Source organism: Moschus berezovskii, chromosome 22 (genome assembly GCF_049115385.1).
Source record: "Moschus berezovskii isolate FMDL1 chromosome 22, NW_MosBer_1.0, whole genome shotgun sequence".
Classification (NCBI taxonomy): domain Eukaryota; kingdom Metazoa; phylum Chordata; class Mammalia; order Artiodactyla; family Moschidae; genus Moschus; species Moschus berezovskii.
The window spans coordinates 62,530,351-62,557,147 of record NC_142481.1 but is presented as its reverse complement, the minus strand read 5'-3'; the positions used below and the strand labels follow the sequence as shown (position 1 = coordinate 62,557,147).

The 26,797-nt window shown below is 45.5% G+C and overlaps 2 protein-coding genes across 4 annotated transcripts in view; one reads left to right on the top strand and one right to left on the bottom strand.

Moving 5' to 3' along the window:
- SF3B3 (splicing factor 3b subunit 3) overlaps positions 1-2,277 on the bottom strand; it is a 41,951-nt gene extending 39,674 nt beyond the window's left edge. The window contains exons 1-2 of one of the 2 annotated variants that reach the window (XM_055413173.2): positions 2,141-2,228; positions 961-1,030 (exon numbers count right to left, since the gene is read on the bottom strand). The gene's annotated coding sequence lies outside the window, so the exon portion shown is untranslated. Of the gene's footprint in view, positions 1-960; positions 1,031-2,140 lie in introns of both variants that reach the window. The other variant, XM_055413171.2, reaches the window with a different exon arrangement.
- A 233-nt stretch (positions 2,278-2,510) lies between these two features.
- On the top strand, positions 2,511-26,659 carry COG4 (component of oligomeric golgi complex 4). 2 transcript variants are annotated; one of them, XM_055413170.2, is made up of 19 exons: positions 2,511-2,692; positions 4,822-4,904; positions 5,825-5,939; positions 7,428-7,602; positions 8,449-8,642; positions 10,249-10,354; positions 10,853-11,010; positions 12,318-12,376; positions 13,823-13,956; positions 15,745-15,863; positions 16,384-16,550; positions 17,304-17,469; positions 21,655-21,717; positions 23,476-23,592; positions 24,167-24,259; positions 24,994-25,077; positions 25,563-25,664; positions 25,900-26,028; positions 26,224-26,659. In XM_055413170.2, the coding sequence occupies exons 1-19, from the start codon at positions 2,522-2,524 to the stop codon at positions 26,356-26,358; spliced, it is 2,370 nt and encodes a 789-aa protein (XP_055269145.1). In that variant the 5' UTR covers positions 2,511-2,521; the 3' UTR covers positions 26,359-26,659. The 2 variants fall into 2 exon arrangements, with proteins under 2 accessions (XP_055269145.1, XP_055269144.1); XM_055413169.2 differs by having other exon boundaries at positions 24,167-24,337.
- The last annotated feature ends 138 nt before the right edge of the window (positions 26,660-26,797 follow it).

The window sequence follows — 26,797 nt, the reverse complement described above, 5'->3', positions numbered from 1 at the left end:
TATAGAGCTCTATATTTACATTACTAGAAACTTAAACCTAATGTTCAGTTGCTAAGTCGTGTCCTACTCTTTGGGACCCCGTGGACTGCAGCACACCAGGCCTCCCTGTCCTTCACTATCTCCTGGAGTTTGCTCAAACTCATGTCATTTGGGTCGGTAATGCCAATTTTTAAATTTAAACCTGCTGCTGCTGCTGCTAAGTCACTCAGTCGTGTCCGACTCTGTGTGACCCAAACCTACTGACCACCAAAAAACTAAAAAATGAACTGTCACTTCAGGAGGATGCTCCCCAAAGGAGTACACAATCACATAAAAAGATTCTTCTCATCAGATAGAACTCAAAACCGCAAATTGATATACCTCTACCATAAAAGAATTACCAAAAACTACATCTATACACACCTACTGCTAGAAAATGAAAAAATGAAAAAACTGCTATTTTTTCTCACTCAGAGACAAAAGCAAGGGATCCCGAGAAATTCAAAGTGATCACCGTGTAATTAACACATGAGTTTGGTTTTGTTAAATGAGAAAAGAGAATTATGAATAAACATCCTCACAAATAATAACCATTTCTGGGCTGGGCAAAAGCAATGGCACTTGTCTCTGGGCAACCAAAGAGAGGAAAGGACGCTCCAGTCTGGAAACAGGTCCTGAGAAATACTCATTTTCCTACTTGAAACCAAGGAACATCTTTATTGTCCTAGGATCATAGGGAAAAAAGGAAAAGGCCTGAGGTGGAAAAACAGAATTAAAAAACGACCTACAAAAAGAAAAACAGAGGAAAAAAATCTACAGACACGAAAACATAGATACAGACACGAAGACACAGATACACACACTCAGAAGGGCTTACACACTGAGAAAGTTCCAAGGAAAGTTGTGCTCAGCTAAAGGTCTGGGTAGAAAATAGAGAACGCATTGAAATTGCTGTCAATCAAAAAGTAGTAAATGCATTACCATATGTAAGACAGCCAACGGGGAATTTGCTGTATGGCTCAGGAAACTCAAACAGGGGCTCTGTGTCAACCTAAAGGGGTGGGATGGGGAGGGAGATGGGAGGGAGGTTCAGAAGGAGGAGACATATGAGGTTTGACAGAAAACAGCTAAATTCTATTGAGCAATTATCCTTCAATAAAAAAGTAAGTTAAAAAAAAAAAAGTAAATGTGATTCTCAGATACAACGAGACAACAACAAGTTTATTCTCTTGTATCTTGCTGTGGTTATAAAATCTCAAATAGTTTCAAAATTCCAGTTATCAACAACAGAAGTCACAGTGAAACTCCTATCATGTAGTCAATATGATCCATGTGGTAGGACTGACTGACTGAAAATACGAAATTTTTTCGAAAACAAATAGGAAACCATGGGCCATTTCTGAAACCTGGAAAAGCTCCCCCCAGGCTACCTTTCATTCTTCATAGCTCACTGAGGAACTCGGCCTGTTTTCTAGTTGCTTTACAACTGATGCCATCCATTATTATCTTTAGAATCACGTTCCCCAACGATTGTTATCTTGGGTAATGGAGGAAGTTCAGGCAAAATAATATTCCAGGAGCCACTAACGGCCTAACCTTGGTATATTTTTATTTCCCATACTAGACTGAAATATGGGAATGCTGTCTGTAAACACGAGACAAGCCTGTGATTGCTCCCTCCACCCCTTTTCCACGTGCCAAAAGAACATCACTGCATGAGATCACGGAAGGAAACTAGCTGCCCACGTGTCAAACCATAAACACGACAGTCTTGATTTCAAAGCCTGTTTCCATTATTTACACTTCTAACGCCCTAGACCTTTCCATTTCTCCGACCTTTCCATTTCCGTGTGTCGTTTTTACTTTCGCAAGGGGGAGACTCCCTCCTGCCAGCCATTCTCACCCCTTCTCCAGTGCCTAAAAGGTACGGTCTCTAGAAAGCTAATTTTGAGCCAGGCCTAGTTCCCATACTGTGAACGCAAGCGGGAGACGATTCCCTAAAGCCGACCCGAGCAGTCCCCCTCCGCCATCTCCTCGTCCTTTGCCTTTACCTCTCGGGCCTAAGCTGCCTCGGAAACCCTACCAAAGGCTCGGCCCAGCTCCCTACCTAGCAGCTGTCCCTCTCCCCGGATTCAAGGAGGTCAGGAAGCTGCTTCCTTACCTCGTAGCAGGGAGGATGGCGTAGATATCCAACAGATACTCAGTTTCCTTGAAGGCCTAAGCCACAGACAACGCCAATCCGCTGGCGTCCGCCATTACCTCCGAAGATAGGGACCTTCCGGTTGGCGCGCGACGGATAAAAGTTCCCACGGGCGCCTGAAGAATGTATATATAATTTTTTAACTGCTTCTGTCTTGCTTCCATATCCCATTGAAAATTATTTAAATATTCTTTATGGTCGTTATTTTTTCCAGGAGAATATGGAATGAATTTGACTTTCTAAAAAAAAAAAAATCTACAAATTAATTAGGCACTTCCGTGGGCAGCCCCAAAGGCGATTTGCGCCAACGAGGAGGGGGCCTCGCGGGGCCGGAAGCGAGGAATGGGGACGAAGATGGCAGACTTCGATTCCCCTCAGAAGCTGTCAGGCGTGCCTCGGCCGCCTGACGGGGTGGGAGGAGGCAGCTGCTCAGAAATCTCCACTGAGCTCATTCGCTCCCTGACCGAGCTGCAGGAGCTGGAGGCTGTGTACGAAAGACTCTGCGGCGAGGAGGTGGGGGAGCTGAGCTGCTTTTTCTGGAAGGACGCAGAGGCAGTGGGCCTAGGAGCCGTTAGTGGGAAATTCGGACTGTGGGACGTTCTCTTCTTGCCAAGGAACCCAAAAAGCACCTACGCGAGAAGCAGGCGTGTAGGTGGGGCGACCTGTGGAGAAGGCAATGGCAGCCCACTCCAGTGTTCTTGCCTGGAGAATCCCTGGGACGCGGGAGCCTGGGCTGCCGTCCTTGGGGTCGCACAGAGTCGGACACGCCTGAAGCGACTGAGCAGCAGCAGCAGCAGGGGCGACCTGACATCTCTGTTTACTCGGTCTCACGCCCCCAAGCATGCTTTCCTGTTACCTAGGCGATCTGCCCGCAGTCATCCATTGATTTCCCTGGCCCTTAATCGCCAGATTTCTCCGCCAGAGTAAAGTTAGACTTGAGGGGTGTACGCTGACTCGTTTGCTTTTCAAAATAGGAAGAAAGGCTCTCTTGCAAGGACTTAGCAGTTTAAAATTTTTGAAATGCTCTTACCTCCTTATCTCATTTAGGCGGGAAATCACTGCAAATAAACTCGAAGCGTTTTAAGACTTCCTTCTGTTGGGAATGATTTAAGAATGTAATTTTAGTGTCTCAGGTTAATTCAGGGCTTTATAGAAACTTTAGATTTTAAGATTCAGACACAACTGTCAAATCTTGGACAAGTCACTTCATCCCTTGTACTTAGCTCTTGTTGTTTAGTCGCTAAATTGTGTGGGACTTTTTTGCAACCCTGTGGACTGTAGCCTGCCAGGCTACTCTATCCATGGGATTTCCCAGGCAAGAATACTGGAATGGGTTACTGTTTTCTCCAGATTATCTTCCCTATCCTGTGATCGAACCCCTATCTCCTGCATTGGCAGGCAGATTATTTTTGGCTGTATTGGGTCTTAAGTTGCTGCCTGGGCTTTCTCTAGTTGTGGAGACAGGAGTTTCTCATTGTGGTGGCTTCTCTTGTTGCAGAGCACAACTCTAGGGCGGGAGGGTTTGAGTAGTTGCAGGGCGGTGGGCTCTGTAGTTGAGGCTCCCAGACTCTAGAGCACAGGCTCAGTGATTGTGATGCAGGGGCTTAGTTGCTCTGCATTCTGTGATATCTTCCTGGACGGGGGATCTGACCCCTGTCTTCTGCATTTGCAGGTGGATTCTTTACCACTGAGCCACCAGGGAATCTGTACCTAGCCCTTCATGATATCAAATAAGGAGTGTGGGCTTTATGCTTTCTAACATTCCTTGCAACCTTCTTTACTTTTCTGTGTGACTTGATGTGAATACATTTTTGACTGCCAGCCGGCTTCCTTGCCAGTCAGCAGAAAGATCTAAGCTCTGATCTAGTAGCTGTTCCCTAAACCAAACTTTTATGAAGGTTGAGCACAGAAGGCAGCTTCGGCCTGGAGCAGGGATGGTCATTGGTATCTTTGAGAATTTTCAAATATTGACTTACAACAGCTCCAGCGGTTTTTAATACATTTTTCAGCAAGATGTGGTTTGTAAAGTTCAGTACTAAACTTGCATTCATTGAGTCAATCAGTACTTTGGGGGGAAAGATTAAGTCAGTCTTACAGAACAATATTGGTTTTGTGTTTGTATTTATGTATGTTATTGTTTGACTTACCTAACATCTGTAAGGAGTATATAGTACTATCCCTATTTTGCAGATGAAGAAACTCAAGCATAAGAAGCTTACATTAGTTAAAGTAACTCAAAAATTGACTTGGGTGAGAGAGAATTCTATTTATTGCTTCTGGGTACTGATTACACACTAGAAGAGACTATAACTGCCAGTTTAGAAGTTTCATTTCTTTATTTGAGCCTTTATATTTTAAATGCCTCCCTGTGTTAGGCACTATGCTAATGAAATCGAATAAAAGTTTATTTCGTCTCTTTGTTGTGTTCACCTCCTAGCTGGAATGAGATATACCTAAGCTATCAGTTATTATATAATGTGATAACAGCAAAAATGAAGTATTATTCGTTAAAGCCCTGGGGAGCTTAATGACAGGAAAGAAGACATTGGAAATGGGATTTACTCTTCAGCTAAGTAGTTAGATTAGATAACTCTTAAGGTTCCTTCTGACCATGCTAATGACAGGATGTTGCTTTGTTTCAGAAAGTGGTGGAGAGAGAGCTGGATGCTCTTTTGGAGCAGCAAAACACCATTGAAAGTAAAATGGTCACCCTCCACCGGATGGGGTGAGTCTTCAACTCAGCAAGAGCTATTTTAAATTTCATCCGGATCCACTGGATGAGTTATTAGTTTTCTTAACTTTGTGTCACACAGTGACAGTTGAGTTTAAATTGGAAAGGAGAATTGCCTCCAGGTAAAGTGAATACCCACTGGTATGGTTAGGTTGTTCTCAAAGTGTCCTTGGACCAGCAAGTATCAACATTGTTTGGAAATTTGTTAGAAATGCAGATTCTGAGGCTCACCCCAAACCTACTATACCAGAAGCTCTGGGGGTGGGGCTCTAGAATCTCTAGTTTAACCTGCATGTCAAGTGATTCTGATGTTATGGTTCAAGTTTGAGAGCCCCTGTTGTGTGTATTTTGTATATTTGCTAGTCATAAAAATTGCTTTGATTTCATCATCCTCTTAGATTGTTGGTTAGTGCATTTTATGCTCACTTAGCAATGGGGAGATTCTGCACTCTAATTCTTTGGCAGTACTTATTTAGGGCTATCTTTTGTATTTATTTAAATTAAGTTATTATTCAATATAAGCCTAAGTTTTCAGTAAAACACTCTTGAGAAAAAGCTATGAATAGAGTGAATGGAGCAAAGAGTTCTGGGGAGATATAAAAGAAGTATGACTTCCCAGGTGGCTCAGTGGGTAAAGAATCTGCCTGCAATGCAGGAGTTGCGGGTTTGATCCCTGGAGGAGGGCGTGGCAACCCATTGTAGTATTTTTGCCTGGAGAATCGCATGGACAGAGAGGCCTGGCAGGCTTACAGTCCATAGGGTCTCAAAGAGTTGGACACGACTAAAGTGACTAAGCAAGCATGCTCAACGCAAAAGAAGTATTAATAGAAGACATAGTCTCCATCTGCAAAAATGTTTTTTCATCTCTTTTACTATCTCCTATGGATATGTGTACTGACAATGTGTGTCTCCAGTCCAAACCTACAGTTGATTGAAGGAGATGCAAAGCAGCTGGCTGGAATGATCACCTTTACCTGCAACCTAGCTGAGAATGTGTCAAGCAAAGTCCGTCAGCTTGACCTGGCTAAGGTAATCCCATTGAGCTTTTGATATTTGAGTTAGTAGAGGGCAGTAGAGAAGCCACCACATTAGAAATTAGAGCAGGACCATCCAATAGAAACCTAATGCAAGATACCAAAACCAGATAAAGATATCACAGAAAATGCCAGACCAATAGCTGTTATGAATATAGACATACAGATCCTCAACAACAGCAGCAAATCATATCCAGCAATGTATTAAAAGACTATACTATGAGCAAGTTAAATTTATCCCAGTCATGCAAGGCTGATTTAGACTATCAATTAATGTAATACACCAAATCGATAGAATAAAGGACAAAAACCACATGATCATCTCATAGACTCAAGGCATTTGACAAAACTAAACACCTGTTTTGATGAAAACACTCAACAAACTTGGAAGAGAAGGGACTTCCTCAACCTGATAAAGGGCATCTTTATGATGTTAAAGATGGTCTAACATTATACTTACTGGTGAAAAACTAGTTGCTTCCCCCAAAAGATCAGGAACAAAACAAGGATGTTAGCTCTTGCTGCGGCTTTTCAACATTGTGCTGGAGGTTCTAGCCACAGAAGTTAGGCAAGAAAGTGAAATAAAAGTCATTCAGGTGGGAAAAGAAAGTCTAATATGAACCGCATATGAAATTTAAAACTTCCCAGTGACTGTTTTTTAAAAAGCAGAACAAGTGAAATAATTTTCCAATTTAGAAACATTTGTTTAACCCATTATTTCAGAAATTACTATTAAATGGTATTAATGTCACATTTTTACCTTATTTATTTTTGTGCTAAGTTTGAAATCCAGTGTGTATTTTACACATATACATCTTAATTTGGATTAGTCACATTTGAAGTGCTCAATAGCCACAGATGGAGAGTGGCTACTGTATTGAACAACACAGGATCTGGGTTGTGGGTTTTGGTTTGTTTGTTTTTTGGCTGTGTGGCTTGTGGGATCTTAGTTCACTAACCAGGGATTGAACCTCATCCTCAGCAGTGAAAGTGTGCCGTCCGAAGGATTGGCTGGCCAGGGAATTCCTCATTCTTGCTTATTGGAAACAAAAATACTTTCCATATATTTTGCATACATTATTTTATTTATTTTTAATTGAAAAATAATTGCTTTGGTTTTTACCAAACATCAATATGCATACATTATTAATTGGATTGCAATGTCATGTTCCCAAAATGTCAAATACACTGTGATTATGTTATAAATTTAACAATATAAGGCAAATATAAATATGGATTACTCAACTACTGCCTTATTAAAATAAATGACTGGTCACAGAAATAAAATTGTGTGATAGTTATCAGTAGTATTGACCATCATCCACAAGTTTTGTGAGTGGTAGTGGTAATGTCTTTTAGTTTACCAGTGAAGGCTGTAAAGGATCTCTGGTTACTTGGCTTCAGCCCCTGAAACTCCCTACCTTCTGGAGAGATGCTTTTGAAAGAATACGACGTTGTTTCTAAGCAACAAATCTTTTTGCAGAATCGCCTCTATCAAGCCATTCAGAGAGCTGATGACATCTTGGACCTGAAGTTCTGCATGGATGGAGTTCAGACTGCTTTGAGAAATGAAGATTATGAGCAGGCTGCAGCCCACATTCATCGCTACTTGTGCCTGGACAAGTCAGTCATCGAGCTCAGCCGACAGGGCAAAGAAGGTTGGCATCCCAACTGTGGCTTCCTAGTTTGGTTACAAGCATCTGTAATCTGAACTCGGCAGTCTCAATCAGGAAAAGGAAAATTAGGAAATTTAGGAAATTTTCTTGTCTGGTACTAGACACAATATAGGTCCTAGACCATCCCAGGGCAAAGGTTGTTATTCCTACCTTATGGAGAGAAAACAATCCAGATCCACTGTTTCTCTGACCAGTGGGTTCTTTTCACTGGACAATATTGCCTGTTTATACAATTAAAATTAAATTTTTAGCTTTCTGTTCTGGACCGTCCATGACCTCCACCCACTCTTGTCTTTCTAGCCTTTTTTCATGCTATTTGCTCATACATCCATTCATTGTACATGTTTATTGAGCTCCTCTTTAAACCAGGGTATATACTGCTTGCAGTTCTCTGCAAATACTCTTCATCTTTCTGTGTCCAGGGCTTTGCTGTTTTCATTCCCCTTGCCTAGAATGTATGTACCCCATACTCAGAAATCAAAATCTTGCCCATCTTTGAGAAACAAAAGATCGTCTCTGGGAAGCCTTTTCTTTTCTACAACCAGAAATGTGACTTGTAGGCACCTTTCTCATGACACTTGTCATACACTGAATTTTATTGTAGTCGTTTGTGCACAGATCTCATTTCTTGAAGATGATTGTGACTCCTGTGGCAGTGGAGGTGTGGCTGACTCACCTCCTCACCATCTGTATTGCTAGTACAGCGTCTCGCACACACTTAAGTGCTCAATACCTGTTTTTGGAATGCACAGACCAAGTGGCCTAAACCTAACACAGTACCATTCTCCACGTCTCCACGTCAGTTCTCATCTTCTCCCCATTGTGCAGGCAGCATGACTGATGCCAATCTGAAACTGCTGCAGGAAGCTGAGCAGCGTCTCAAAGCTATTGTCACAGAGAAGTTTGCCGTTGCCACAAAAGAAGGGGATCTGCCCCAGGTGGAGCGCTTCTTCAAGATCTTCCCACTGCTGGGTTTGCATGAGGAGGGATTAAGCAAGTTCTCAGAATATCTTTGCAAGCAGGTATGGCTCCTGATTGCTTGGCAGGATAATGGTACAGTTCTCTGCCTGCAAACCGGGGCACTGGATGGATCCATTTTCTGTGGATACTTTTTTACCTCTGGATGTTAATCCCCTTTTCTGCTGTATCCGGCAGGACTGGATACATGCATTCATTGAACACTTACTGTTACCAGTCTACTTTGTACCAGGCATGGCCTGGACATCTAATGCTGTATTCCAACAGACCAAGTGAAAACATAAGAAAATTAAAATTTATTTTCTTTGACAAGTTGAATCACCTTTTCCAAGCTGTCAACCAGGGACTGGCTTCTTTCAAGAGCATTCAGAGATGTTGGTTAGTGGTTTTTAGACTCGTAACCAGGCTTGAGGGCTCCCCTGGTGGCTCAGTGGTAAAGAATCTGCCTGCCAATGCAGGAGTTGCAGGTTTAATTCCTGGGTCAGGAAGATCCCCTGGAAAAGGAAATGGCAACTCACTCCAGTATTCTTGCCTGAAAAATCATGGACAGAGGAACTTGGTGGGCTACAGTCCATGCGGTCACTAAAGAGCTGGACATGACTTAGTACTAAACAACACCAACCAGGCTTGAGTCTCAAAATAAGACTTAGAGGGGAAAAAAGCCCCAGGCTTGCAGCTCCAAAATTGAGATGAACCAGGTTAAAACTGAAAAAGAAACAGGCTTCAGTTTAGTCTCTGCTCACCTTCTCCTGGAGCCTCAGATTGGGGAGAAGCAAACATTAATAGGCGTGTGAGCACAGAGGTGTTATCTTTTAAGTGTGTATCACAGTGCATCCTGTCCCCATTCCCCAATTCTGTGTAATGGAACATTATTTTGCCATTCAGGAAAATGCGACAGTTTCATATGTGCAGACACAGTTTACTCTCTAACATGGCTGACTAAGTTAAAACAACAGCGTGCCATCATTCATGTTGAAAATGGAGAGAGTGGCAGTAAAGATTGTATGTTACGTAAACATGGGTATTTTGGGGACAGTTAACAGTGGTCACCTCTCAAGTGGAAACTTAGGAGACCAAGAAACATAGATAAGAGAAAGAATTACTTTTCATCCAACACTCCTTTGTTCCTTTTGAATGTTTAAGTGTGTTTTACCCATTCTAAAAATTAATTAACAATGAAATGTAACTGCTTTATGGTACTTTTCTATCAATACTTTTTTTTTTTATCAGTATTTTGTTATCTGAAACCTGGAAAGGGCTTCTACTGTTACTCCCTTAAAATTCCCTTAGAAGTACCCAGATTCTGTCCCCTACTCAACAGAGCACCATTAATAATAACTCTTGAGTTATTCTTTGAAACAATTATTGTAACTTGGGACTCTCTCCCCAGTTTAACAGCGGTAGATATTATCAAGGAAAAGGAAAGCATTATTAATCCCTCTGAATGGAAGAAGAGTTAACTACCATGTTAAGTTCTTTGTCTTGCCCGAGGTTTGGATAGCCCACAGCCCCCAAGGGACGTTCCTCTGTGCCATCTAGGCTTTCTAGCATCAAGGGAAATGTGGGGAAAGAAGCCAGTGGGAGGTCTTTTAGAAAAACTGAGGCTAACGTTTGGTCTAAGAAATATATGTGGATTTTCTACTTATTCAGGTGGCCAGTAAAGCTGAGGAGAACCTCCTGTTGGTTCTAGGCACAGACATGAGTGATCGAAGAGCTGCAGTCATCTTTGCAGATACACTGACTCTTCTGTTTGAAGGCAAGCCTCTTTCTCCACTGCAGACACTTCCAGCACCTGCATCCTAGCTTTTCTCCTCACCAACCTGATGCCTTCACTTTAATCCTGTGGTTGGTAGATACTGGTTTATTGGAGAATTAACGTCCCAATTCAGTATCTGATTCTCAAAGATTAGAGTCTCTCCGATGTTTTGTTCTCCCTAGTCCTCGAGAATAAAACTCCAAGAGTGAATTTAACTTAAAAATGACAGGGGAGAGAGTGATGCTCATTTCCAAAGATGCTCCTGTAGAAACTGTCAGTATAATTTTATCAAATGCCTGCTGTTTACCAAGTGCTGTGCATAGGTAACAGATTTGCTTAGCAATTCCTGACACCAATAAGAACCATTTGTGTTCATTTTGGGAATTAAAACAGCCAGAAAGGGTTGAGTTAGACCCCAAGTCGGTCCTGGATACAAGAAAGGAGTGTATCTGTGGGAAGAACATTTGGAATCCAGCCCTCTCCCTTTCTCCCTTCCAGGAATTGCCCGAATTGTGGAGACCCATCAACCAATAGTGGAAACATATTATGGGCCAGGCAGACTTTATACCCTGATAAAATACCTGCAGGTGGAATGTGACAGACAGGTAGAGAAGGTGGTAGACAAGTTCATCAAGCAGAGAGACTACCAACAGCAGGTGAGCAGGGGAAGCTTATAGAGGGTTTGGAAGCAGCATTAACCGGCAATTAGCCGGCAACACTGAATAGAATAAATCAGGGACAGGGAGGCTAAGCGGGTGGGGAGTGCAAAAAAAAGATACAAGTAGGAGAAAAATGTCAAATGCAGACTGGCCTGCATCTTGCCACTTCCCAGCTTACTTTGGTCTCGAGGTGTTGTCAAGATGATGATGGCCTCAGTATAAGACTGAGAAGGAAATAGAAAGGGCTTCCTAAAAGGAACACAGCAGAAACATTAAACCACTTGTTAATCACAGAATGTGCTGCATTGCCATCTGGTGACTGAGTGAGAATTTGATTTCTTAAAGTCTTATTCAATGTTAAGTAATTTTGTCTCAGATTTCTCCTTCATTCCTTAAGGGCTAAAGGTAACATTTTTTTTTCCAGAACTTTGTTTCTCCATTTCTTTGAGCAGATAAAATAAGAATCAGTTCAGTTCAGTTGCTCAGTCATGTCAAACTCTTTGCAACCCCATGGACTGCAGCATGCCAGGCTTCTCTGTCCATCACCAACTCCCAGTGTTCACTCAAACTCATGTCCATTGAGTCGGTGATGCCATCCAACCATCTCAACCTCTGTTGTCCCCTTTTCCTCCAACCTTCAGTCTTTCCCAGCATCAGGGTCTTTTCCAGTGAGTCAGTTCTTCACATCAGGAGGCCAAAAGTATTGGAGTTTCAGCTTCAGCATCAGTCCTTCCAATGAATATTCAGGACTGATTTCCTTTAGGATGGACTGGTTGGATCTCCCTACAGTCCAAAGGACTCTCAAGAGTCTTCTCCAACACCACAGTTCGAAAGCATCAATTCTTTGGCGCTCAGCTTTCTTTATAGTCCAACTCTCACATCCATACATGACCACTGGAAAAACCATAGGTTTGACTAGACAGACCTTTGTTGACAAAGTAAGGGCTGAAGGTAACATTTGCTTTTTCAGAACTTTGTTTCTCCATTCCTTTGAGCAGATAAAATAAGAATAGAACTTAGAAATAGGAGTAACCCCATATATTTTTATTTCTAGAACTCTAGGAGACTAGACATTAGTTCATTAGAATACCACTAGCGTCACTTTTAAGTACAGTAAAAGAGGTGAACATTAGCATATAAATCAAAAGTAAATCTTTGGCACCTCCCATTGAGAGCCTCCTTTTAGTTTACCTGTTAAACAAACTAAATCTAAACATTCTTATACCAGAACTCTGGAGGGACCAGTAGGAAGCAGATAGAAGGAGGGAGGGGAAGAGTATTCTCATTTCTGTGGTATGTTGCAGTTTCGGCATGTCCAGAGCAACTTGATGAGAAATTCTACATCAGAAAAAATAGAGCCAAGGTAATAATCCCCTTTTCTTCACCCCATGGAAGTTTGAATCAGCAATCAAGTATCATTCAGAGGCTGCTCTCTTATAGTGCAGTTTACATTTGAAAATACTTTATCTTTGACTCTTTTTTTAGAATGGAGTAGAGCATACAAACAAAGGCATATGTATAACATATTTGTGTTTTGTCAAGAATACTAGATCATTACCAATGCTGTGGTCTGAATCGAGAGTTGGTACTGTTAATCATTACAGTGTACTGAGCACAGAGTACAGGGAAGCGTGTAATAAAGGGATATAACCTAGGCTGATGAAGTGCAAGGAAAGGAATCCTGAGGACATGATCTTACATCTGAGACTTTAAGAGTAAATAGAAGGGGATAATGGATAAATGTATATGTATGGCTGAGTCCCTTCACTGTTCACCTGAAACTATCACAACATTGTTAATTGGCTATTAATGAAAGAAATAAAAAGTTTATTTCTTCCTTACACGAAAGAAATAAAAAGTTTTCTTTTTTTTTTAAAATGAGTAGATGAACTTCCCTTGTGGTCCAGTGGTTAAGACTCCGTGCTCCCAGTGCAGGGGCATGAGTTCAGTCTCTAAGATTCCACATGCTGTGTGGCACAGCCAAAAAGATAAAGAAAGAGTAAATAGGACTAAGAGGTGAAATGTGTTCCAGGTAGAGGACAGGGAAAATGTGCAGACTCCATGCATTGAAAACCCAAAGAAGGCCAGTACAGCTGAAGTGCAGGGAGTTGGAGAGAGCCTGCCATGAGGTGAGTCTAGCGAGGTTGTCAGACAGGCCGTTTGGTGTTTGTATCCCAACCGACAGGCCGTTTGGTGTTTGTATCCCAAGAGCTGTGGAAAACTCATGATTACAATATGACCGGATTTACGTCCTGAAAAGATCTCTTGGAAGTCAGTGTGGAAAATGAGTTAATTTTGTCTAAAATGTGAGGGAGGGGATCAACTTCATTCCTTATAAAAGTGGCTATTTGTTATCCCAGTACAGTTTGTTGAAAAGACTATATTCTTTCTTCATTGAATTGTCTTAGCATTCTTGTTATGAATCAGTTGACCATAAATGTCAAGGTACCTGGACTCTTATTAATCTATATGTCTGTTCTTATGTCAGTAAAACTACACTGCCTTGTTTGCTGTTAGCTTTGTGGTAAGTTTTAAAATTGGAAAGTGTGAGTCCACCAACATTTTTTCCTAAGATTGATTTGGCTTTTTATCTAGATAGGTGAATAATTCAGGTGAAATGTGTAAATGAAACATGTGGTTGACCACTGTCTCTGATCACAACTGGGCCAGCAGAGCCAGAAGGACCATTTGGCAGAGCTGACCCTCCTGGGCCTGGGGGAGGGGGACTTCAGGACTCTACTTGCCCTGTAGCTCTTATATCTGAAGGAATCCGGTGTCCTGCTTATGCTTTCTGCTCCACATGTCTTAGGGAACTGGATCCTATTCTGACTGAGGTCACCCTGATGAATGCCCGCAGTGAGCTGTACCTACGCTTCCTCAGGAAAAGGATCAGCTCAGATTTTGAGGTGGGGGACTCCATGGCCTCAGAAGAAGTCAAACAAGGTAAAAGGTGTTGCCCATGTTCCCTGGGATGGGTCTGGGTATAGTTGACTCTGTTTTGTACTAGATAAGTCACAGATTCATTTAATGAGGAAATAATTGGGGATTATTAGTCTCTGGGGGGGGTGTCTGTGGACAAATTGACTCTCAGGAGGAAATCTGGACTTAGCAGATTTTAGAACTGGACTCGGTCTTTGAGGCCATCTAATCATTTTACAGATGAAAAAGGCTAAAGGCAAGAATGGTTCAATGAGTCTCCTGCTCTTTTCCCCACGCCCTGCTTCCTCACCAGCTCAGATTTAGGGACTGGTGTTTAAGTAGGCAATATGTGCACATGATAGATAGGTGGGTTGATAGAACAAAAAATATATACATAATTTCATGAGGGAACTTTAAGGAGTGATAAGAATATTCTAAAACTGGATTGTGGCTATTGTTACAAAATATAAAGTTACTGAAAAAAAAATCATTGAATTGCACATATACAATGGTTGAATTTTATGTGTAGTACTGAAGTATAATATTGAGAAAACTTTTCACTTCCTCCCTCAGTCTCCCTGTTCCCTCAGTCACAATTTTTGAAGGAATAAATATGTTGACTAAAAAGGTGTGCCACTGTCCTATTTTACTGACACACTGACTCTCCAGGTTTTTAAGAAGACTTTTTAATCCCTGCTGGTTGAGTTTATGCAGAATTATCTTAACTGGAGACCTGAAACTCACCCAGCATCTGTGGCAATCTGCATGGCTAATACCAATAATTCATGGCAAGGGAATTATTTGTATAACCTGGTGGTTTGGTTTTTTTATTTGTTTTGGGCATTGCTACAAGATTTGTGGGATCATGTTTCCCCATCAGAGATCAAACCCATGCCTCCTGCAGTGGGAACACAGAATCCTGACCACTGGACCACCAGTAAAGTCCCTGAATTGATGTTTAAAGGAGGATATGAGCTCATTTAGAGTTGCTACTTACTGCTGTTAATAATGACCATGTATGTTCAGAGTTGTGCTGTTTAATACAGTAGCCACAAGCCACAGGTAACTATTTAAATTTTAATTAAAATTAAATAAGGGCTTCCCTGGTGGCTCAGAATGATAAAGAATCTGCTTGCAATGCAAGAGATGCAGGTTCAATCTCTGGTTCAGGAAGACCTGGAGAAGGAAAGGGCTAACCACTCCAGTATTCTTGCCTGGAGGATTCCATGAAAGGAAGAGCCTGGCGGGCTACATACAGTCCATAGAGTCACAGAGTCAGACAGGACTGAATAACTAATACTTTCACTTTTCACAAAATTAAATAAAATTAAAAATTCAGTTCCTCAGTCATATTCCGAGTACTTAATAGTGGCTACTACATTAGGCAGCAGATACAGAACATTTCTATTATCACAGAAAATTTTGTTGAACAGCACTTTTTATAGAGTGAAAAGTCAAAAAACTTCAATCTCCAATTACGGTGATTTCCAGTTATCTCTAATAATGCCAAAATGTTTGGAAATAACGCAGTTGTCTAAAAACAGTAATTTAAAAAAATATGGACTATCTACATAAGATATCACACAGCCATTAAAGATCAGTAGCTAAAAAGAAGAAAAACTAAACTACATAGAAACAATGAAATATTTATGATGTAATTTTTAAGCACGATACAGAATTGTATCGGTACTGTGATTGTAACCATGTAAATTATGTACAGATTTGGAAAAGAGATTACAAAAGGACCTAAAAAAAAAGATTTATTTCCTTTGGGGAGGAAGAGTGAGGATTCCTTTCTTGACTGTCTCCTAGAGCACCAGAAGTGCCTGGACAAACTCCTCAATAACTGCCTACTGAGCTGCACCATGCAGGAGCTCATCGGTCTGTACATCACCATGGAGGAGTACTTCATGAGGGAGACCGTCAACAAGGTAGGGCGGAGGACACCCTCCATGGAGAGGGGCATCCTGGCCAAGAAGCCAGGCCGACAGCCATGGCCAAGGCGTGCTATATTTCTCGGTCCTGCTTTGGGAATACCCTGGCATGCCAACTAAGTGTACTGCTTTGAATGGTCAGAGGGCATCTTTGGGGTGATCGGGCTCTTTATGGACCCAGCTGGGACTTCTTCCCCAAGGGTCATAGAAAAGCATCTCAGCTCCTCGGGAGCCTCTCTGCCCCTGCCTCCCTAGCAGTGTGTGGGTGAGGAGCCGTGGAGAAAATTGGCCTCCCCTGGTGTCTTATATCCCGCATACCAGATATTCTCAAGGCAGACGCCCTAACTACTTAGTTTCCTGACATTGGTGATCAGTAGGGAAGTGAACTGTTTTAGCAAGGAGGAGCCACTCCAAGCTGTGACCAGAATAAGCTATTTTAGGAAAAGCACAAAGTACAGAACCATCTAGAACCATGACAGAGCTGGGGCCCTTACTGGGCAATTTGCCTTTGGGGTAGGCTGTGGCCCTGGACACCTATGAGAAGGGCCAGTTGACATCCAGCATGGTGGATGACGTCTTCTACATTGTTAAGAAGTGCATCGGGCGGGCCCTGTCTAGCTCCAGCATCGACTGCCTCTGCGCCATGATCAACCTCGCCACCACAGAGCTGGAGTCTGACTTCAGGTACAGCCGCCACCCTTTCTACTCTCTGGGAGGCGGAAAGGTCCTCATGTTGGATTCCTGGGGCCCATTTTGTTTCTTCCTTTTTTTCCCTTATGATTCAAGTTCAGTTCTATACAGCTATCCATAGCACCACATCCTTGACTCCAGGCAGTTGTACAGCACCCAGATACCGTATAGGCCAAATCTGTATTCCCTGGGCTGGATTGGAGTTTCTGGCCCTCAGACCGAGGAAAGGGAACAGGCGCCTCAGATGAAGGCAGCAGTTGTAATGTTAACAGTGATACTTACCTCTGCTACAAGGCAGGCACTGTGCTGATTTCCTGCTCCCATTCAGTCCTGATGGCGACCCTGTGAGGTGGGAGCCGTTGGCTCTCTCTGTAGATGAGGAACCCGGGGCCCTGGGAGATCACATTTCATAAGTGGTAGAGTACGGAGTAGAGTCTGACTTTACGAGCTGTTGTCTCCTACGTGGCGCTGCCTTCACCGAGCTGTACTTCCTCCTGAGCCTGTTGGAGCTCAGTGCCGTTCAGTGATAGCCTCACAGGGAGTCAGGAGTCGGCCAGTCTGCTCTGTGTGTGCTCGTCACATCAGAGCCTTTGAGGGGGTGCAGCCTCTCATGCCCTACTGCTCAGGGCCTCCTGCTCCCTGGGAAGAGCAAGTCACGCCACTGGTTCAGGGTGGTGAGCCCGCTGATGCGCCCGTCCTGGAGGCCAGGCTGCGTGCTGCCAGTCCCCGTGTGCCCTTCTGCCCCAGGGACGTCCTGTGTCACAAGCTGCGGATGGGCTTCCCAGCCACCACCTTGCAGGACATCCAGCGCGGAGTGACCAGTGCCGTGAGCATCATGCACAGCAGCCTCCAGCAGGGCAAGTTCGACACCAAAGGCATCGAGAGCACCGACGAGGCCAAGCTGTCCTTCCTGGTAGGAGCCCCACAGGTGGGAGCTGGGCTGAGCTGTGGTCAACCAGCCATCAGCTGGAGACTTCTCCTCCAGTGTCTGCAGAGACGGAAAATTCCTCCTTTAAGGAAGGCTCCTTCTAGAGGGTTCTGAAGCCATTTTAACCCAGGGACCTCTTTCAGAGCAGCCTGAGCCAGGAAGTGTACTATTCCTGCCAGGAAGGCTGGGCGCCTCAGAGCTCCCCTGAGGTGCTCCCAGGAGCACCCCCAGCTGTTGAGGGCTCCACTGAGTACCAGGCTTGGATGACATCTGTGCCAGCCCCCAGACCAGTACTCTGAGGATGGCCCACAGCCGGGGAGGGGGCTGACCCATTAGGCCTACCAAACTGCTTTTCTGGCACACTTCTTAGGCTTTCAGCCTCCTCAGGAAGGTGACCTTCAAGTGCTACTACCCAGCATGACAGCTGTGTGACAGCTGGGGAAGAAGCACGGGAGGATGGAAGGGTTCATACCGGGCAACAACCAACTTGTGATGAGCCCAAAAGAATGCCGATGAACCCTGGGCCTGTGGTCAGGCCTTTCTGGCACCTGCTGTCTTGGCATGTGTGGGTACAGTGCTATAGAGGCCATTCTGCTCTCCCCACATTGGCCAGACACTCCTCGGCTCCTGGGGTTCAGAGACCTGAAGGAAACATCCGACAGTGGAGCTCTCAGTCGACAGCAGCCCACAGATGGAGTCCTGACCACCACCCTGCAGGGGATGCAAAAATGTATATGTGTTTTTTTCTGGAAGCAAGGTTCTTAAGTATTTATTGTTCTTAAAGGGAACTCTGACACCAAAAGAGTTGAGATGTTGCTTTCAGAGACAGTAGCCTAAACATGCTAATTTTTAGCTTGTCTCTGTGCAAAGGAAGCCCACAGTAACCAGTTCTCAGATCCAACGGAGTCTATTCAGGCAGTCCTGCTTTCTCCTTGTCATTGAAAATACTTTCCCTGAGCATGGGTCCTGTCGATTTAGAATGTCATGGTTAAAAAAAAAAAAAAAAGAATGTCATGGTTGTTGCCAAAAAAACAGGATTCTGTCCAAGAAATTATTGCCTCTGTACCTTTAGAGAACTTTTCCAGGATTTCTGGCAACCAGCTTCATATAATCATGAACTGACTTTAGTTTTTCATTTTTATTTGGATTCTATTTCATTCTTCACAGAACTTACTTTCATTCTTTCATTTATCTGCTCAGAAACAACTCCCTACCTACCACATCAAAACTAGACATCTTTGCCTGGGCATTTTGCTGAAGGCCTCCTGAATCTGACACATCTGCCCTCTAGTCCTGTTTTCCATCCCTTGGCTCCACAAGTCCCTAGTAGGCTGGCTGCTGTGTGTTCACACGTTTGCTGCTCCCATTCAGACAGCTCCATTGTTTGAGGCCCAGAAGATAAGGCCAACAAGAAAAGCTGATGCTAAATGCTTGGTGACAGTTTTCTAGTTTTCCTGACGCCAAGTACTTAAAATGTCATCACTCCCACCACAGGGCCTATTTCTTATGTCACCTTGATTTATTTGGCTGTCAAGATGAATTCCCCGACAGTGCTGATATATCAGTCACTGTAAGCTGGGATAAGCCCAGTGAATCCATGCTTACAAGGACTGTCAGTACAAGGAAACTTTGAAATCAATACCACTTGAACCCACATCCATTGTCCCCTCATGACAGATTTTTCTTATGCCCTCTAATGCCTTGGAAACATTTATGTCGTAGCTTCCATTCTTGAGCTGTCGTGACAGTGCAGGTGCTTCTCTGGAGGCTGGGGATGTGTGTGGCCTTGTGTCGAGCTAGTGATCTTGGTGGCCTGGTGTTGCGGCACACGAAAGGAACACCTCGAGTGTCATCCGTCCACTGTGCAAGCAGCCTTAGCAGCACTGTCAGCAGCATGACCTTCCAGCACTGGCTGCAGGATGCTGACATGGGCAGTGTTCTTGTGAAAGACAAAGGGGACATCCTAACCTCAGTCCCTGGGATCCGAGCTTCTTTCGCCCAGAAATCCTGACGTTTCTGACTCACCTCTTGAAACATCAATTCCTCTCTCCCTCACCTTGGCCTTCCTGGTCATGGCACCAGCACACCTGTTCAAGGGCAGCATGATTGTCTCAAACTCTAATTTCTCCCGCACAATGGCTTCCAGATCAGTATTCCCCAACCACAGCTGTGCTCATATAGTGTTTACCCACTTTACATATTCCTCAGCCCCACCCCAGTGTCCAGGACAGTGTAGCACCCGAGCCCCGGGCTGACCCACCTGTCTCTGCAGCCCCACCTCGTGTCATTTCCCTGCACATCTACCCCCAGACCCTCCTGGTCCCCAGATATGTTTTGGGATTTTCTGCCACTCTACATTTGCCTTTGTTATCCTTTTTCCAGAAGACAGTCATGCATTCATTCAACAAATATTTATTGAGAAACTTCTATGTATCAGGCAGTATTGTAGGTTTTTGAGCTGCACTGCCCAGTATGGTGTGGCTATTTAACTTGAAGCTAAAAATCCAGTTGCAGAGTTGCACCAGCCACATTTCAAGTGCTTAGTAGCCACACATGGTTATTGCTACTGTACTGGACAGTTCAGATTTAGAACATTGCCATCATCAAGAAAGTTCTCTTGGACAAACTAGATCCTTGCCTTCATGGAGCTCTCATTCTAGTGGGAAAGGCAAACAAGAAACAAATAAGACAATATCAGATAATCCTAAGTACCATTAAGATAATATCAAACAGGACAGTGGACTAGCGGAAGCTGGTGGGGGCGGAGAAATGCACTCGCCTTTCTCTCCAGAATTATCTCCTAGCCTCCTAAGTCCCTCTCAGGTACCAGCTCTACCATGGAGCTTCCTGGCGTGCCTCAGACCAAGCCATGGCTTCTTTCCTCTTAATGGCCATCGCAGTTTCTACCTTAATTATCATTTTTGTCACACATTGCTTTTTATGATTGGTGCTTCTGCACCAAGCTCATACGGAGTTGAATTATAAAGAAAGGAGCCCTTGACCTGGAGTGGGGAGACCTAAATTCTAACCCTGGCTCTAGTGTTGTGGCCTGTCGCTCACTGAATCGCTCTCCTCCTCCTCTGCTTTATGTTTCCTTGTGGTGTTCATCACTCCCTGACATTTATTATCGACTTCGCTTCAGGAATGTATACTCTACAAGGGGCTGAATTTTTTCTGTCAACCACTTTCTTCCCAGTACCTTCCACGGTGCCTGGCACATAGTGGGCACTTTAAATATTTGCTGAATCAAGAGTTGACTGACCTTGTTGAGTCATTTCACCCTCTTAGGTGTCTTGTTTCCACCTGTGAGCTGGCTTGATAGTACAGTTGACTGTATTATCAACATAGGTTTGAACTGCACAGATGCAATTATACATGGATTTTTTTCAATGGTAAATACTACAGCTCTATGATTCATAGTTGGTTGAATCTATGGATGCAGCTTCACAGATGCAGGTGGGCTTCCCAGGTGGCACTAGTGGTAAAGAACCTGCCCACGAATGCTGGAGGCATAAGAGACGCAGGTTCAGTCCCTGGTTTGGGAAGATCCTCTGGAGAAAGAAATGGCAAGCCACTCCAGTATTCTTGCCTGGAGAATCCCATGGACACAGGAGCCTGATAGGCTACAGTCCATAGGGTCTAAAAGAGTCAGACATGACTGAAGTGACTTAGCACGCAGGCACAAATGTAGACATGGAGGGCCAGCTATAAGTTATATGCTGACTTTTTACTGTGCCCCTAACCCCAGTGTTGTTCAGGGGTCAACTGTACTTGTTTTGCAGAAGGTATTTGGCAGAGCTGCAGACCTAATGGTTGAGAAAATACTTAATAGGTAACAGGCTTTCAGGAAGCATTTCTTAAATCAGTAACAGCCTTTGCATCTTTGGCTTGGAGGTTTGGAGCCCCAGGACTTCTCCCAGACTTGTATGCCTACACATAGAACAAAAAGACCTGAAACCCTGGATCCCTACCTCTGAGGTCAGATAACTTCTCTGCCTCTTTATGTCAGGCCCAGGAGAAAGGGCGAGCCTGGTTCACCATTCTGCCCGCTGAGACCTGAGCCCCCTGCCTGGTGACAGTGCTGAGGGTGGTCCTTAGCTGCCCTGAGCCTCAGGAGTGGATGCCAACAACAGTGAGCAGGAAGTGACATTCTTCTGTCCTATCTCCCAGGTGACGCTGAACAACGTGGAAGTCTGCAGCGAAAACATCTCCACTTTGAAAAAGACACTGGAGGTAAAGGGGACCCTGCCTCTCGGCTCTCTGCAGTCTTCCCATGCCTCCTGTTGAGAGTGAGCCCTGTGTGCTTCTGCTGGGGGCGGGGGCGGGGGCTGGGGGGGTCATGGCATTCCTGGCACTGAGCCAGCTCTTCCTCAGAGCACTTGAGGGGATTCATTAGTGATTGACATGGTAGCAGCGCATCTCTGAACTACAGGAAGATTATGACCCATGAGTTGGGAGATCAGAATTCAAGTTAGCTCTTTCAGCACATACTTGGCATATGACCTTGGACAAATCCTGAGCCTCATTTCTCTCATCAATGAAGTGAAATACAGATCTCCATGGGGCCCTGCTCTTGGTTTGTTGGGTAGCCTGGTTAAAAAAAAAACAACAGGATTGAAAGCACTTTATAAAAACAATAAAGACTTCCATAAATTTTGAGATAAAAATGATTATGAGGGGAATTCACTGGCAGTCCACTGGTTAGGATTCTGCACTTTCACTGTGAGGGCATGGGTTCAATCCCTGATTAGGGAACTAAGATCCCATAAGCTGAGTGACACAGCCAAAAAAATATGATATAGGGTTCACTTAACCCTGGAGAGAGCCAGCTGTTGTCATCGTTTTTTAAAGGAAGGCCATATAACAATGGAAGTTACTTGGGCTTGGAAGTCAAGATACCCCTGAGTTCACATCTCCATTTGACCACTGGCCAGCTGTGGGGCCTGAGGAAAGTTCTCTAACCTCCTTGAGCCTCAGTTTTCTCTTTTATAAACAGTAAGGATGGTCTCTACCCCACAGGTTTGTTGTGAGAATTAAGAATATAAAGCACCTGGTACATGAGCAGCATGTATTGGTGGTTAATGATTGTATTAGTAGTTACACACAACAGCATGGATCATTTACTTCATTAAATACTAGAAAACAAAGAGCCTAGCTCCCCTCCACTTCTGAACGCTGCCTCTGGGAGAGGAGAGGAGCCAGGGTCCTGCCTCCCAGCAGGCACCAGTACCCGTGAAGGCGCTTTGCTGCAAAAACATGGGGCTCTGCACTGAGGCTGGTGCTGAGCACTGACCTTAGGGCTGGGCCGCCTGAGGTGGCCAGGAGCAGACACGAGAAGAGAACCTCAGCACTGGTAGGCTTCCTGAGGGAGGCTCAGGGGGCTGCTGTAAACTGGACCAGCTTAGGAATTCACCCGAAAAGGTCTTAAAATGGAATAAGAGCGATAGTCACAAAGGACCAGTAGCATAGAGTCTCTCACATCATAAGTATTCAACAAGGTGGTTGTCACCGCTGTTTTTAGGTCATGGCATGTAAAATTGTGTTCCTGACTTTTTCTGTAACGTTAATTAGTCTGCTGGATTTTTGGTCCCTTAGCAGCTCTTCCTCACTGCTGCTCCCCCTGTAGCCAAAACAGCACAAACTGTGAGGAGGCTATAGGAAATGCAGGCAGCTCCTGGCCACCCAGAGCAGTGTCCCTGTGCATTCTCTACTACTCAGCCTCACTGTGGGGTTAGGAATAGGTGCTCTGGAGCTGTAATCCCATGCTTCATGACTTAGTGCTGTATGACTTTAGGCCAATTACTAACTTCTCTGTGCCTTAGTTTCCTCATCTATACAGTGGAAATAATAATAGTACTTACTTCATAAGAAAAGTACTTTAATAAAATGCTTGAAACTGGGCCTGGCACACAGTAAGCACTTAAATCTTAGCTGTAGTCATGATGATATTCCCTGGGCTCAGAAGCCTGATGGCTGGGTGTTCTCTCCTAGAGTGACTGCACCAAGCTGTTCAGCCAAGGCATTGGAGGGGAGCAGGCCCAGGCCAAGTTTGACAGCTGCCTCTCTGACTTGGCTGCCGTGTCCGGCAAATTCCGAGACCTCTTGCAGGTAAGCCCCAGTCCTGGGCTTGTGTCTTGCTCTGAGACTATCATTACTGGCTTATCATGGGTTCCACGCATATAAAGAAATGGGGGTGGTGGGGAGGAGGCGTGAGGGAGCAGGGTGCCCGCCACTGAACTTGTGCGAGTCCCTTGAAGACTAAAGGTTTTGCAGCAGTGCTGCTGTCACGTTGACAAGCTGGTATTCTGGTCCTCTAGAATCTCCACTCAGCCTCCACAGTGCCAGGAGCCCTCAGAAAGGTGCTCAGAAGAAATGGAACCACGTGGGTACTCAGACCTGCATGACCTTAGCCGAAGGTGCTGCCTGGTACCAGGCACTCAGAAATCAGACCAACCCCGTGGCCGCATCTCTGGCCTGGACCTGATTCAGGATGTAACTCGAAAGGAACAGGTTGTTCCTGGCCTCTTGGATCAGCATTATCTCTGCTAGATTTCAGAGAGGGCCTGCAGAAAAGGCTCCGAGCTGAGGATGCCCTGGCAGACAAAGGGTGGATGGAGCGGAGACAGGGAAGGGATGGGGCACGTGCCTCCCGCGTTTGACGCATCTCTGCCTTGTCCTGCAGGAGGGACTCACAGAGCTGAACGGTACCGCCATCAAGCCGCAGGTGCAGCCTTGGATCAACACCTTTCTCTCTGTCTCCCACAATATTGAGGAGGTCAGCCTGACCACAGGCAGCCGTCAAGCCCAGGATTACCCTGCATTCCCTGGCCCCCAGCGGTGGAGCTTACAGACTGTACCTTACGTATTTCTCAGGCTCATTTCCCTCACCCTCGAAGGCTAGCTTCCTCCCAGTAACAGGCTGTTCCTGCAGTCAGAGGGCTCCGAAAGACATCTAAAAGAAGTTTGCCTTGATGTATTCTCCTATTGAGGCTCTTTTTGCCCCACATCTTAGGACCTTTTTTTCCTAGCTTTATCTTTTCATGGCTTCCCAGCTGGTGCAGTTGGTAAAGAACCTGTGTGCCAATGCAGGAGACACATATTCGATCCCTGAGTCAGAAAGATCCCCTGGAGGAGGAAATGGCAACCCACTCCAGTATTCTTGCCTGAGAAATCCCATGGATGGAGGAGCCTGGCGAGTTATAGTACATGGGGTCACAAAAGAGTCGGACACAACTGAGCATGTATACACAATCTTTTCATTCCTATAGAACGTGAGATACAAGAGGGAGTAAACTGCCAGGAGGCTTACCATGTTGTTTGGGCCACTACTTCAGCTGCTGGTCAGAAATGTGATGCAGAAACAGCAGTTTCTGCCAGCCTGCTTTTAAGCTGGCTTTAGGCTGGATGAGTCATAAGCTACAGAAGTGTTTCCTTAGAGGAGTGGAAGTGGGGTGGGAGTGAATGGTCCTTGGAGAAGCCCCTGCTGACCCACCTTGCTTCCTGACGTAGGAGGAATTCAGTGACTATGAGGCCAACGATCCTTGGGTTCAACAGTTCATCCTTAATCTGGAGCAGCAAATGGCAGAGTTCAAGGTGAGCAAGAGCTCTCGGGACCAGTCTGTAGAATTAGCCACCTCTGCCCAAATCTGCCAGAGAAGGCAATGGCACCCCACTCCAGTACTCTTGCCTGGGAAATCCCATGGATGGAGAAACCTGTTAGGCTGCAGTCCATGGGGTCGCTAAGAGTCGGACATGACTGAGCAACTTCACTTTCACTTTTCACTTTCATGCATTGGAGAAGGAAATGGCAACCCACTCCAGTGTTCTTGGCCTGGAGAATCCCAGGGACAGAGGAGCCTGGTGGGGTGCGGTCTCTGGGGTCACACAGAATCGGACACGACTGACGCGACTTAGCAGCAGCAACAGCCCAAATCTGCAGCCTGAGGCTTCTCATCGCACTCCTGCTGGGAGCCCTGGAGGCCCTTCCAAGCCCCAGGCTGTGGAAGCACTCCCGACAGCTCGTATGGAAGCAGAGGGGCAAGGTGGGACCCCCAGTGACGTCTAGCTTCTGTGTGCAGGCCGGCCTGTCCCCAGTCATCTATGACAGCCTGACCAGCCTCATGACCAGCCTCGTTGCAGTCGAGTTGGAGAAAGTGGTGCTGAAGTCCACATTCAACCGGGTAACGTGAGGAGAGCACAGGCCTCCGCCCTACTGTTTTCCCTAAGGAGGACCAGTCTGTCCCCTCCCTGCTACCCCAGGCCCTGTGCATCTAGGCTCAGTGCTGCCCTGAGGCAGTAGAGCCAACTAAAGCACCATCCGAGTCCCCGCTGGCCTTGCAGCCAAGCACTGAGCAAAGCTGGGGGCCGGTGCTGCTTGGCTGGAGGGCTAGGCCTTGAACTCATGTTCCCATGCAGCTGGGTGGTCTGCAGTTTGACAAGGAGCTGAGGTCACTGATTGCCTACCTCACCACGGTGACTACCTGGACCATCCGAGACAAGTTTGCCCGGCTCTCCCAGATGGCCACGATCCTCAATCTGGAGCGGGTATGTGGGGCTCCCCTGGCCTTGCCAGAGAAAAGTGTCTCAGAGGAGAGGCAGAGACAAAATCTGGGTCTCCAGCGGCAGCCTAGCCCTGCAGGCCGCCTCCTTCCTGAGCACCCCTGCACTGCCTCTGGTGGAGTTCCCGGGCCTCCCCTCAGGCTGGCCCTTCCTTGCTGACTCTCTCTGCTCTTCCCACAGGTGACTGAGATCCTAGATTACTGGGGCGCCAACTCAGGCCCGCTGACGTGGCGCCTCACGCCTGCTGAAGTGCGCCAAGTGCTGGCCCTGCGCATAGACTTCCGCAGCGAGGACATCAAGAGGCTGCGCCTGTAGCTGCCGCATGAGCCCAGCCAGTTCCCCTGCTGGCAGCGGGGAAACAAGGCCTCGACTCAGGCCATTCTCTGTTCTCAGACCTGTCGGGGTGCTTTAGGGGACAGTGTCTCCCCATCGAGAGAGGTAGGTCCGCCTTGGCTCCTAACTAGGTGGGAACGCCAGGGCAGGCCAGCCTTCCACACGGAGGGCCATCCTCTCATCTTTGGACATGGCCTTGGCTTGATCTGGGGACCTGAGGTTTACTCTGAGGAGAGGCTGTGATATTTATGATCGCCCTGAATAAACAGACTGCTCGAAGAGAGGCCAGTGTGCTGTTTCCAGGAAGGGCAGAACAGGTCCACAAGTTGCACTGAAATGTGAAGGCAAAAGTCTGACTCCTAGCCTTCTCTGGTGCCCAAAGCAGCACATGACAGCAGGGGCCTCACCCAGTCCCAGACCC